This window comes from Pseudochaenichthys georgianus, chromosome 9 (genome assembly GCF_902827115.2).
Source record: "Pseudochaenichthys georgianus chromosome 9, fPseGeo1.2, whole genome shotgun sequence".
Classification (NCBI taxonomy): domain Eukaryota; kingdom Metazoa; phylum Chordata; class Actinopteri; order Perciformes; family Channichthyidae; genus Pseudochaenichthys; species Pseudochaenichthys georgianus.
In genome coordinates this window covers 10053049-10066648 of record NC_047511.1, presented here as the reverse complement: position 1 = coordinate 10066648, position 13600 = coordinate 10053049, and the positions used below count along the sequence as shown (strand labels likewise).

The 13600-nt window shown below is 42.5% G+C and overlaps 1 protein-coding gene across 4 annotated transcripts in view; it reads right to left on the bottom strand.

The window, feature by feature from the left end:
* Positions 1–1401: 1401 nt before the first annotated feature.
* Positions 1402–13600, bottom strand: part of rusc2 (RUN and SH3 domain containing 2) — a 54728-nt gene continuing 42529 nt past the window's right edge. The window contains exons 4-13 of one of the 4 annotated variants that reach the window (XM_034090946.1): positions 12413–13087; positions 11111–11329; positions 10397–10570; positions 8528–8604; positions 8190–8364; positions 6869–6974; positions 6255–6301; positions 4861–5914; positions 4240–4398; positions 1402–3591 (exon numbers count right to left, since the gene is read on the bottom strand). In XM_034090946.1, the coding sequence (XP_033946837.1) occupies positions 3384–3591; positions 4240–4398; positions 4861–5914; positions 6255–6301; positions 6869–6974; positions 8190–8364; positions 8528–8604; positions 10397–10570; positions 11111–11329; positions 12413–13087 (2894 nt within the window). In that variant the 3' untranslated portion in view covers positions 1402–3383. The remainder of the gene's footprint in view (positions 3592–4239; positions 4399–4860; positions 5915–6254; positions 6302–6868; positions 6975–8189; positions 8365–8527; positions 8605–10396; positions 10571–11110; positions 11330–12412; positions 13088–13600) is intronic. The other 3 variants (XM_034090947.1, XM_034090948.1, XM_034090949.1) reach the window with 3 other exon arrangements.

Sequence of the window (13600 nt, the reverse complement as noted above, 5' to 3'; positions counted from 1 at the left end):
TGACTAATGAATATACTTTATAGGGATCTGCAGATAAATGTTTAGTCTTCTCAAGCACCAACTATCAAATATCTCGCCTGATTGTTGGCGCTTGACAATCACCTCCCTGAATTTTACTCAGGTGTAACTAGAGTCTGATTTAAGGGTTGTTTATATTTCACATCATTAATCAGAATCTGCAGAGTAACTACAATAATTGTAGTGGAGTAAAAATACCAGGTTAACCTCTGAATTGTAGTGGAGTAGAATTACAAAGTAACAATGAGCTGTCATGTGGGTATATATTAATGCTGCGCATTATGGACACAAGCAATTTTCACCCATTTATTAATTATATGTTTTACATTTGATAACACCAATGTGTTTAATAATGGCAACTTCTAATTGTGGGAAAAATGAAAACGTTCAGTAGAGACGTCCCATAGAACATTTTGCGAAACACAATAGCCAGCATGTGTAGGATTTTTCGGATTTCATATCGCATTAACACCATATCCCAACGTGCATTGCGGCTAAAACATCCAATCACCGAGCTTAAACCATAGCTGAGGATCTTGGGTAATCAGTTCAGTGGCTGTGTATCGCAATGATGCTCGAAATGTCCCATATAGGCCTACGTCTGTTTCCGATTATTTTTATTTTGAAATTCAGTTCCTGACGGACGCCAAAAAAGCCAGAGATTATGGAATTAAACAAATAAATAAAAACAAGGAAAATTGTGTATTATTGTTGAGTAAATAACAGTGTGTTATCTAGAAAAGAATAACAAAATATTTTAAAAAATACAGATTTCAGTATTCTGAGGCTCTGAGTCCCATTTATTTTCCTCACAGACGGAAAAAAAAGTCCGACATTATACCATTTAAAATAAAAACAATAATCGTGGCTTGATATTGAGTAAGAACATGTTTTTATGAACCCCACAGCTTCCGGGCTTCCAAGACCCGACCGGACAAAAAGACGTGGTGCAGGCACGAAACATACTACCAATAGAAATACATTGCTTTTAAAATCGTTCTGTGTGACACGAAAAAAAGGGGAAAGTCGTGATGGTGAACACGAATCAATAGATTAAATGTGGTGACTATAACACGAAATGCCGTGAGACTGGGTTGAACGTGAGCTAGCTGTCTTCATGAACTTCAACTTCATTCTTGTGCTGCAACATCAGAGCAAATGCAAATTGTGAACATTTGAGGGAGAGCTGTGTGTTTTTGTTTATTAAGAAATACATTTTTAATCAACACAAATAGAAGTGTGCAAATTGGCACACTATGCGTTCTTCTCAATTCACATTCTAGTTTGCAGTTATTTTAAGTGTTTTTTCAGGGTCACCCAATAACAAGTGTCCCAGAAAAGAGACATTTTGATCAATGAAAGGATTGTGTTTTACTACAGATGTTCTGGTAATCCACTATTTCTTTAATGCAGCAAACTACAAACCTTTTTAGCCATTTCATCATTCAAGGACAAAAGACAGGAGCCTTTTCAGTTGAGCACTTTGTTATTTAACATCCATATTAGTTTGATAATGTCATACATACACGTCATATAGCCTGGACAGAGAGAGAGGAGCAGTGTCATTGATGCTGGAGGTATTTACAGGCAGCCAGGGAGGAGAGAGGAAGTAGCCTGGATAAAAACAACAAGAGAAAGAAAGGAAAATGGCCAGAGGCTTATTTCTTTCTCTCTCTCTGCAGAGCACAACAATTTAGCTAAGAAAACGCCAAATAAAAACTCAATCTGTCTTCACCTCTTTCCCATGAGCTTCCATGTGTTTTCACTGCTGCGTGAACTCTGAACGGGATGTCAATGAACAGCAAACTGCATGGAAGAACCCAAAATAATCCTCACACCTTCCAATGTTGGCTGTCATTATGGTTGTTGGCACAGAAGCTAAACCTTTACTTAACATAAAATGCATTAACCCAGTAATACCATTCATACATGTAGCTCTAAAGGATTGTATTATACAGTGGGATGCATGTTTTTAGTGCTTAGAATAAGACTGTACAAAAAAAAGAACACAAATAAATGTTAAATGGAACAATTATATCCTATGTAAGTTTTTCAAAAACTACACAAGCATTCATTTATTTAATAAATGTACACTGATTTTTGTTACCATTATATATATTGTGAAGTATTTGGATTGGGCATGTGTATACTCTCACCATCCTTTTAGGTGACTGTGTAACCTAAGGCAGCATTTTATTCCTGGGCATTTACCACCATCACAAAATGTGTTGGGGTTTCCCTTTAAACGACCCAAAAATATCCCCTCGCTATCATCTCTATACTTTTCTTTGTAAAGAATCTCCTTAGACGTAAATCAGGGGGAAATGTCACTTCATAGCATATACAAAATATAATGTATATTCTCCCTTTTCTTTCCTCAAGCGCTTTAAGGCATAGATAAGATAATTTACCCCTCTTTAAATGCAACGCATAAAACTAATTAGCAATCATTTTCAGGGCTGTATCCCTAACACATAAAAAAAAGGCCTCCTCAGCAATGCTTTTTGCTTTCATTGGACATCCTTCCCTGTCTTTCTGCAGGATGCTCCTCTCTGCTTATTGAAAAATAAATAAATTACTACATGTGGAAGTCATATATGCATTTACAGTATGTACCGTTAGACCGAATGCACTCGGACTGCAGCCACTCGCTCTTCAGAAGTGTCCTTGGATGATGGGGGATTGTGGTGAAACTAGATTGAAGGGATAACGATTTTTTTTAAGGTCACATGCATTTAAACAATATCAGCCATCAATGTATCACAGCTGTAGTGAGTATTGTATGGAAATGAAGCTCTATGTATCCCTTTGTCATGATATAGGCTTTGATCAAATCATGTAAAATTAAAAAAACATGACAACTTTTGCCTCCTTTTCTTCTTGGCTTATATGAATAATAATATGCAACTGAAGCAGACACGTTTTTTTCCTTTTACAACCACCTTACCAAAAAAAAGTAAGGATCCACATGTTCCTACATGAGTGTGGCACAGCGAGGTGAGCGTACAGACAGTACAGCGGAGTGCAGCAAGGCATGTTATATTATCATATTGTGTATATCTGTGATTAGCCTCTCCTATGATGATGTTGACACCGGACAGTCACGGTTAAGCTAGCTTCACGTCAGAGTGTCTTTGGGTTTTTCTTGTCCAGCTTTTGGTTTATGGATGTATGCATGCATACTTGTCAGGATCTACCCTTGAAGTTGTTCAGCTTGCATGCTTCCCTTGCATGTGTCTGTACATATTTTCTTTTTCAGGAATTACCCCAAATAAATATACAGTTATCCGCGAAAAACAGGTTTTCTTTAATTGGGTGTGTGGCTGTCAATCTCCAAATATATCGCATTAATTCCTCTCGTTGATTCAGCAACGCCCAAGTCCGGTGCCCTCCTGGCTGTCCTCCATGCTCTTCAGGGTGACATAGATGATGGGGACCAGGCCCTGCACGGAGCCCAGGGAGCACAGCAGCCAGTCTGGGTCAGCCTTGCTCAGGACCCGCAGGATGTCTCCTTTGTTGAAGCTCAGCTGTCCGGGCTCGGTGGCGATGTGGTGACACAGCGCTCGTACTTCACTGAGGGATGACACAGCATGGAGGAAATCTGTTAGACTGGTGACAATCTTTAAAGCGACTTACTACCAAATGGTCCTTTGTTGTAGCTTCTCATTTCTGAGATTTGCTCTGTCTCGTTATCTTATGTGAAAGTTACCTCTACTGTGACATGTTTAAATGCTTTATTGTTCCAAAAGGACTTTTTCTCATACTGCCTGTGCTGCAGCACCTCTTTTCAACCTCCGTCTAAAACCAGAGCCCAGTCTGCTGTGATTGGCCCGCTCTGTTGTGACTGGTCAACCGCTGAAATATGTCCCGTACCTTAACATATCAAGTACAATGTGTAGGAACGCTAGCCAATCCAAGCTCAAACATTTTACGCAGTGATGTCATAATGTAGTGGAAGTAAACAAAGGAGTCCAATCAAGGTGTTTCAGGCAGGGGGAGAGAAACTCCCTGTGGAATTTGTCCAGGTCTGCCAGGACGCCGCACGCCTGCATTTACATGCTTTGTGTTTTTTTAAACCAGGTCCTTACATTTAAAGAACCGTAATGAATAAATGAGGGTAGGTAAAATAAAGTAGGTTCTTTAAAAGTTGTTTTGTATTACATTTTTCTTATAGCTCTCATTAAGTGTGAAAACAGGGCAGGATGTTTATTCTCTGCTCACCATGGAGACTTTTGTCTGGCGTCAGGAGGAGGGGGTGACGTTGGTGGAGGTGAGGATTGTGTGGACAGAGGCTCCGCCTTCTTCCCACTACCGGCTCCAATCGTCTGAGCTACTAGGTCAAAAACAGATCTGTCCAGAGAAAGCCATCCTGATGGAGGCCTGAGAAACAAACCAATGTGGAAAAATGTAACAGTTATTGTATTGATAGCTGAAATAAAGGTTGGTTTTGGTTTAACCAGAAGGCTGATGTTATTCATGTTTTTTATATTATAGGGAACAAATTCCATTAAAAGACTCAAACCAACAAAGGGTTAATGTCGCTCTTAAGACTTTCTGTTTTCCCCAAGTCCCTTAGTTTCTACTGAATATATATCTCTTAAAACAAAAACAAAATACAGTATGTCATTTCTTTTTTTTAAAGGCTCAGTGCCTCAAACATTTGAAATTAGTGAATTTTAGTAAGGGACTATTTTGGGGAGCTCACAGAGCAAGATCACAAAATGTTTCACCAGAGTAAAATAACAATTAGATTCATTTTATCATACTCCGGATTCACACACATTCATAGAATCAATTGTTGTTGTTTTCTTTTACAAAATATTGATTATCCTTTTTGCTTACCTGTTTTTTTGAGTTTTTGCTTTCTGTTCAGCCGCCACCGCCCTGGAAGGAGAACCAAGAGTGGATCCAAAGAGTCTCCCCCAGCGCAGACCCTGGGAGGGGCTCTCCTCCTGGGCTGTAGCCTGAGCCCCAGTCCCTGTCGCCTCCAGAGGTTTGCTCTCTTTCTCCTGGTTGAGGACAGAGTCGGGTGGGCTGCCCATCCATGAGGGCTTCTTCCTGGATCTGGCCGACTCCCCGCTGGAGCTACTGCTGCTTCTACGGCCCTCCACTTCCTGGCTGGACTCGGCCCCCTCCACCACTCCCTCTCTGGTGGGGGGCAGCTGATTCGGTCTTCTTTCTGATGACTTCTTTCTTTTCTCGGTCTTAACAAACTTGGACCCCTCTGCGGATTGGTCGATGTAAACCTGGGAGGACTGCATGAGCTGGTACCACCATCCCGCTTGTCTTTCCTGCCGCTGACGCCCCTCCTCAGCCATATCCCTCTCTTTTTCTTTCCTCCTGTTTTTCTCCTCACCTTCTCCTTGGCTCTCTTGTCCAACGCCTTTCATTCTCTCTCCACTCATCCCCCTCTCCTTCCAGAGATTAGCGAACCCTTCTTCCATCATGGCCGGGTTACTAACAGTCCCGGATGTCATGCTATCCGTCGTTGCCGCCTCGCTCCTCACTCTGAGTTTATCTCCCGCTCCCTCCCTCCTCGCCCCGACCCCTTCCATCCTCGGCCACGTCCCCTCCCGTCTCAGCCCCGCCCTCTCTTTCTTCACCTCTGCGCTTGAGTCTCGGACCATCTCGCTCACGGTAGTGCTCCATCCTCTCATGAGCTGGAAGGTGGAACGCGTGGATTGGTCGACACTCTGTCCCGCAGAGCACAGCTGCTCTTTGCGACGGAGGTGCTCCTGGCCCTTTTGGAGGAGGTGGGGTTCGAAGAGCAGGTCCAGGTCTAACGGGAGGAGCGACAGCGGCTGCAGCAGGAGGAGGAGCTCCTCAAAGAGAGGCTGGCACGCCCCCTGCGACAGGGGGAGGAAACCCCAGGGCTGGTAGTGTGCTGCTATTATATCTGAGGAATGTCAATTTAAAAAAGGTACAAGATTCAGAGGAATTCAAATCATTTTATCCACAATTAAATACAGGTACAATCATAACACTTGAAAACGGTATGTAACCCTGATAATCTGAAGCTTTAGAATAGGGGCAGGACAACAAAATAAAAGTATATACAATATATATTATTGAAACATCTGGAATTAGAGAGAGTTCATGTATTATACAAAAACAAGGCTAGCTAAAAGACACAGTAACACTAACCAAATACCCTAAAACCTAACCACTGACTTCATACACTTAAACATCAAAGAACTATCTACAAATAATGAAATGATGCACAAGTTAAGTATTACCTTCATGTGTGTAGAGGTGATTGAACCAGAATTCCAAAGATTTTAGGCTGAAATATAAGGAAATAAAGTTTTAAAATCACAGTAGCATAAATGCACCACCACCATATCATTTAGTCCTGACACGGTAGAACACATTAAAACCATATTTATCTAAAAGTACGGCTTTTATCCTACAATATAAGTGAGACTTGGAATGAGAAATCAACACTTTTAAACTTTTGAGTCTCTAAACGGTAAATGGCCAAACCCCGCGATCTGGATAAAGTGTGTGTGTGTATACTGTACTCGTCTTTGAACCTTTGTGGGGACCCCACTTTTATCCCAGGACATGAAGCAGGTCCCCACATGGCTAACCACTTATTCAAAATCACAGTATGAACCAAAGCATGTATCTTAATTTGAGACCAAAACATAACAGCAATCTCAATGTTAGACTTGCAATGACTGATTTTCGGGAAAATTGAAGCAAGCACTTTCGTTTAGCTCTACTTTTGGTCTTAAACCAGTCATGTAAATATTCTGTCCCCTAGGATGAGAGCCATTGTTGCTATAGAATATATGTATAAAGAATAGGACCGTGACAGGAAATACTATGACGAGGAAGAGTGACTCACTTGAGCAGGCCGAAGATGAAGGCGTTGAGTCTCATGCTGTGGCTTGTGAGCTCAGAGAACTGGCTCACCTTGGAGAACAGGCTGTGGAGAACCCGTGTGGACGGGCCTGATGGAAACACACATACAGAACATCTTCATGTTACATGTCACCCATAGGCACCTTTTGGTTCTCTGTCAAACTGTCTAATCTCCAAAACAGAGGCGCCACCTAAAGGTTCAAATGAGCAACACAGTTGTTGTATATTTTCAGGTGCGGCCTAGCATTAACCTAAGACCAGGCTCGGGGGAAAATGGAAAACAATGTAAAGGGATAAAGTAATCAGGAGAGAATAAAAACATAGCTGACACCCACATAAAATAAGATGTTATCAGATTACTAGCACCATTTTAAAGAGCTGATAACTAACAGGGTTACAATGTTACAATACATTTTAAAAGAAATAAATATACATTAGGAAGCACATTTTTTCACATTACAACCATTTTGTAAGTGCAGTAGCTGGACACCTACATTCTAAAACAAAAATATTGTGTATGCTTTTAATTAATGTATTAAACTTAAAACAACTATATCATTCTGTAGGCCCCTTCTATAATTTGAGCCTGTTATAGCCTGTTTAATTGTCTTGTTGACAGTTCTGTAGGTTTAGTTTAGTTTATTTATTTATAGTGTTGTGGACAGTCCCCATCGATGAACTGTCACAAAAACAGTCAATGGAGCAGCTTTAGCCGACATGGCTAATTTCCAGCTGTTGTCCCCGCCGGCCAGATGGTAATAGAAACCCTTAAAATCACCCTTAAAATCACAATATATCAACACCTTGATATTCTGTTTCAGGTAAAAGGTGGACACATTTTTCATACTTAATATATTGGTTCCTTCCCATCTAAGGCTACATCGTTCTGTTTTCTAGCATATAACAACCAAGTAAACAATATCTTATTTATATTCATTTTCTCTAGTATTTAATTGCTTTGCATTTGATATTGAGGTAATCCAAAGTAACCAAAAGTAATCATTACTTTTTATATTTTTCTACTTAGATTAGGTAACTGATTACATTTATTTTTTACAGGTAATTAGCAAATGGAACAGACTTAATTTTTAAAGTAACCCTCCCAACCCTTTCTATTTCAATGATTCCTAAAATAAAAAGGAGATACTAAAATCAAGATGTTCTTTAAGTCTTATATTTGAATATATTTATAGACTGAAAGAAGCTGAAGAATGTATGGATTTTGCAGGTTTGTGTTATTTCAGCATGCATTGAGCATTACATGTGTCCTTGCTAATGTTTCATGTGTTTGCTGATGTCCTCACCCAGCTGTGTGGAGGCCTCCACCAGGCTCCAGGGCTGACAGCGCCGCTGTCCGATGATCAGGTCCAGGACGTAGGCCTTCAGACCGTCCTGCAGCACCTCGTGCAGGGCCGGGCACAGGTACTTCAGGATCAGGTGACCCACGTTGGGACTCACCCAGCTGTTGCCCAGCTTAGCCTGGCAGGGAAACAAATGATGAAGAAGATGACACATCAGGGGATTGGGAGGCAAGATGTGGGATGAAAGACTTACATTTCTGTTATTATCTTAACTTATCTTGTGTATTAGATGTTAAATGAGTTATAGGTAGTCATCAATCTGATCCATAAAAAACTCTTACCTTTACATCTGGGTCTCGACTGGTGCCGAAGTGTGCCACAATCAGATCCACTGCTGTGTTCACAGCTTTTACCGAACCTGGCAAAGAGAAAATAATTAAGAAGTTATCCTTTTTTACTACAAATAATGGCTTTGCAATTAAATGTCACTTCATTTATCTTTTGCATTATGATTTGGCATTAAAAGGTCCCTACAAGGATTTTTGTGGTTTTCCCTTTACTATAGATCGTTTTACGTAATACACTTAAGTATTTTTTGTTCTCTTGTATTTCTTTGCATTGCATTTAACATTGAGGTGGTTAAAAGGAAACTAATCAGGTTACATTACTTTTATACTGCGATACATTTAGATGAGGTTACCGATCAGATTAAAGGTAACTAGTAATTGTAACAGAATACATTTTTGAAGTGACCCTCAAAACGCTTGACACAATGTATGTGAAACAGGTGACGAGGCTCCGTAAATCTGGCTCTTGGTTCCCTCCCTAGTACACTCAGCAGTGTAGAGGTTGTTCCCTTCAAGAAGGCAAACCTGGGTGATAGAGCTGAAAGACGATCTCCCTGCTCATTATGTGACGCCCGTGCTGCTTCAAGAGGCCTCGAATGACCCTCCTTACCGTCAAGAAGCCCTTCTGCAGTGAGAGGCACTTGACTACATCATTTCACTCGCTGTTGTGCTCGTCAACAACCCTGCAAACTGTAATGTGAGAATTTTACCTGCAGTATTATTTTCGTTGATATGTTACGGTACACACTAGAAATAGTTGTGTTCAGCTGCATCGGGAGAACGTCACTTAATAACCTGTTATCATGTCCTCATCTGTTATTATCTCCATGACAACGTAGCAGCTCTTCACACTGAGAAAGGCTGAGAAAAGATGTGGCTCATTGCCTCAATAACAAGTAGTGTGATTAAATCTTGTTTTCTTGAACCTGTCTCTATGTTCATCTTCTTTAATACTACAAATTCAGCTACATGAATAATGTTATGCTATAATAGGAAGTCCAATACTTTTTAGGGTTTTCCCTTTCTGTAATGTGTCATAAGGTTTTGAGCATGTACATGTTCTACAGTTTCTCTCCCAAACACTCCCCCCTGCCTGAAACGCCTCCATTCGCCTCCTGTGTGTACTTCCGTGACTTAGTGACATCACTACATAAGAATTGCGCTTCTATTTGCTAGCACTCCAACATACGTGACAGCCCAAGGGGCGGGACTTTTCGAAGCAGTTGACCAATCAGAGCAGACTGGGCTCTGGTTTCAGACAGAGGGTGAAAAGAGGTGCTGCAGCACAGGCAGCGTGAGAAACATAAAGAGCTTTTTGAAAAAAAAAAATGTAGTTGTTTTTATTTTATTTTCCCTTGTTTTATTTTAGGGGATTTAGATTACACTTGAATATATATTGTTAATCTAATATTACAGTTATTATATAGTCAATTAATTGACTTTAAGGACATATGATGATTGTGCTTAATCCAATGAAGATCTATGTCATAAAAGACAGGAATAAATGCATCTAGTGTAAGGTTAGTGTTAGTGTTAAGGTTAGTTTATTTGTATAGCATATTTTAAGGCACAGAGGCAATATAAAGTGCTTCACATAGGCATTTAACACATAATACTTTTTTAAAAACAAAACAAACACACTAGTGTAATTGTGTACACATCTCCTCGTGTCATTTGTTAAAACAAAGTTCTTAAAGAAAACACAACATGTTTTACATCAGATGAGGAAGTACATGAATGCAATGAGCACCAAGAAAAATGGTGAACACTTGGACATCAAGTCGTTTTGCAATAAAGTATTAAAACACTCCTCGTTGATTCCCACTGTCACTGTCGATAATGCATATATGAACACACACTCACCTCTCTTCTTAGTCAGGTCCACAGAGATGTGGGAGTGTGAGGAAGAGCCTGAAGAGGAGGAGGACGAGGCGTCGGGGGAGAGGCAGAACTCCTCTGGGGGCCTCTCGGTCATGGAGAAGTAGTCCGGCAGGAAGTCGCTGTAGATCTGCTGCAGCTTGGCTGATTGGCCCACTGCTGTGAGACACACACACACACACACACACACACACACACACACACACACACACACACACACACACACACACACACACACACACACACACACACACACACACACACACACACACACACACACACACACACACACACACACACACACACACACACACACACACACACACACACACACACACACACACACACACACACACACACACACACACACACACACACACACACACACACACACACACACACACACACACACACACACAGGTGATTAGACACATGAACACACAGCGCCTCTTTAGGAAGCATGAACAGCTGTTTGGAATCCTTTGTATTGCAACTGCAGGTGAGACTTTAAGGAACACCTTCAAGAACCTCTAACATATTAGTTCTCCAAGGAACCCTAAGTAATATTATTCCTGTGACTTTTCCCTCAGACAATGCATTCTTTGCACCTTGAACTCGGTCACATACTACACATATCAAGTATTCAAGTCTGCTCTTAAAATATCCTATAATCAGTTCCAACAGGGAAATCATGAGCACCATGAAGGCGTCCCAGCGCGTGGCCAGAGGGGGCTGAAGGGAAGTCAAACACGTTCCGTCGGGCAGGGCGTGGCCCCCCGCCCTTTCTGGGTTGCAGGTGATCGGAGAGGGGGTCTGATCCTGCAGAACAGTAGCCTTCTGAGACCGCCCTCTCCAGACCCAGGGGGTTTCGACGACGGTACTCCCTCCATTTGAGAGCCTGGGGGGAGAGGTGGTGTGCTAAGGGGAGGATTTGGGGTGTCGTTGGTCAGGTTAAAGAATGGATTATTGAGTAAATGGATTAAATAAAAATATGGGAAAAAGTCAGATGGAAAAGATGGAGGTTAAGGTAAAGGAGAGGATTTAAGTCCATGCAATGAAGGGAGAGAAGAAAGAGAAAAAGAGAAGAGTAAGAATGTCGCTCTGTTTGAAATACTACATCAACACTGAATCCCATCGCACTTTCACATAACTGAGAACCAAGGCAGGAATACACTGTGTATGGGTGTGTGTGTGTGTGTGTGTGTGTGTGTGTGTGTGTGTGTGTGTGTGTGTGTGTGTGTGTGTGTGTGTGTGTGTGTCTGTCATGTAGTGTTGCCGTCAAATCACCAATTCTCGAGTTCCCTATGTTTGAGGCCAAGTCCGAGTCCGAGTCACCCAACAAGAGTCCAAGTCGAGTCTGAGTCAAGTCATCATAACCTGTGTTCAAGTCTGACTCCAAAGCCGAGCCACCAAGGAGAGCCTGAGTCACAAGCCCAGGTCATCATGTATTACTCGGAGTGGATATATTTGTTTAAATGTAGCTGTTGACTTGGTTCTTATCAATCAATATTTGTTGCGTCTCCATTGATTTTATCCTTGTATTTTCTGCATTGCTTGTGTCCTGTCCTTATCCATTTCATACTCATTTGTGTATTTAACTGCTGTGAATCACTTTGAGCTGGGAATAGTTGGGGGGGGCGCGGTTTGCAGGTGAATTCGCAGGTACCCGCACTTTGGGCAGAGTATATCTGGGGCAGATGTGCACAACACAAAACGTGCCTGAATTAGAGTGCAAGACCGACAATCAATGTACAAGTCGGTGTAATCGTGTGCGAGAATTCACGAGTCCGAGTTCAAATCCTAGTCATCAGTGTGAGAGTCCGAGGCGAGGCACGAGTCATGAAAATCGGCAATTTAGGCCGACTCAAGTCCAGGCCTGCTGTTATGGTCTTCTTTTCTTTTTTTGTCAAATAGTCAGGAAGGATCTATAACAAAATACGATGCTTATTCAATGAGAACACCCCCTGAATATATAGTTTTAAATCATCTTGTGGGACCTACCATTTTGTGTCCTGGCTCCGGACCCTTTGCTTCCCTCCACTTGAGAGTCCACACATCCCAGCGGGCTCAGCGAGTCGCTATGAAGAGCCGGTAAACTCTGCAGCGCTCCATGATGGAAACAGTGTCCCTGCACCGCTGGCAGCATTGGGGGCATATTCCCTCTCTTCACCCCCAGGGATGGAGATGGAGGGGTGGGCAGTAATGGTCCTGAGCCCCCTCCGTGCTTTCCTGTGGGCGGGCTGTGCAGGGGGCAGGACAGGCTGTGTGTGGGCTGAGGGCTGGGGGTGCAGGTGGAGCAGGACCCGGAGTTGGGCACCCCCTGCAGCCGCACAGGGGAGTAGCTCCCGAGAGGTGAGGGTCGGACCGCTCCAGGTGGAGGGGCTGCGGCACACCCTTGGTACCGGTGAACATTCTCTTCTGCATCTTCACTTTCCTCCCCCGCCGGACCTCCGGAGCCAGAGCTGGAGCCGGAGCGGGACCCGGAGCGGGAGCCGGAGCGGGCCTGCATCTCAGAGACGTAGCCTGTGAGCAGGGGCAGCAGAGGCTTCGGCTGCGGGGGCTTGGAGGCGAACTGGTGGTGGAAGGTGAAGGGCTGGATGGGGAGGGTGGTGGGCCGCTGGTCCTTGGTGTAGCGAACCACCACAGGACGGCTTTCAGAGGAACTGGAGAGGCCACCTAGGTTAGCACAGTTGGAGAAAAGATGGAGTGGAAAAGGAAAAAAGCCTTGTTAGTTTAAAAAATAAAATAAAAAAAGCCTTTTATTCTGACAACATTTTGTAAAATCAAATTAAATAAATGACACACAAAGTCCTACAGTCCAAGTCAAACACCTTATATCCAAGCATTAATGTAAAACCCAAACATAATTTCAATTTGCACGGATTCAAACATTTCAGAAGCTGGATCTGGTGGGTAGACAGGTTTGATTAGGCAGGTTACAGACTATAATTGAAACTAACATTACACAGGCAACAGAAAACTGCCCAGTCATGAGTCACAAAGCTCAATAGCCCTGATAACAGACAACCATACCACGGTCTAACAATGCTCTGACAGGCCCATGATCACACACACACACACACACACACACACACACACACACACACACACACACACACACACACACACACACACACACACACACACACACACACACACACACACACACACACACACACACACACACAC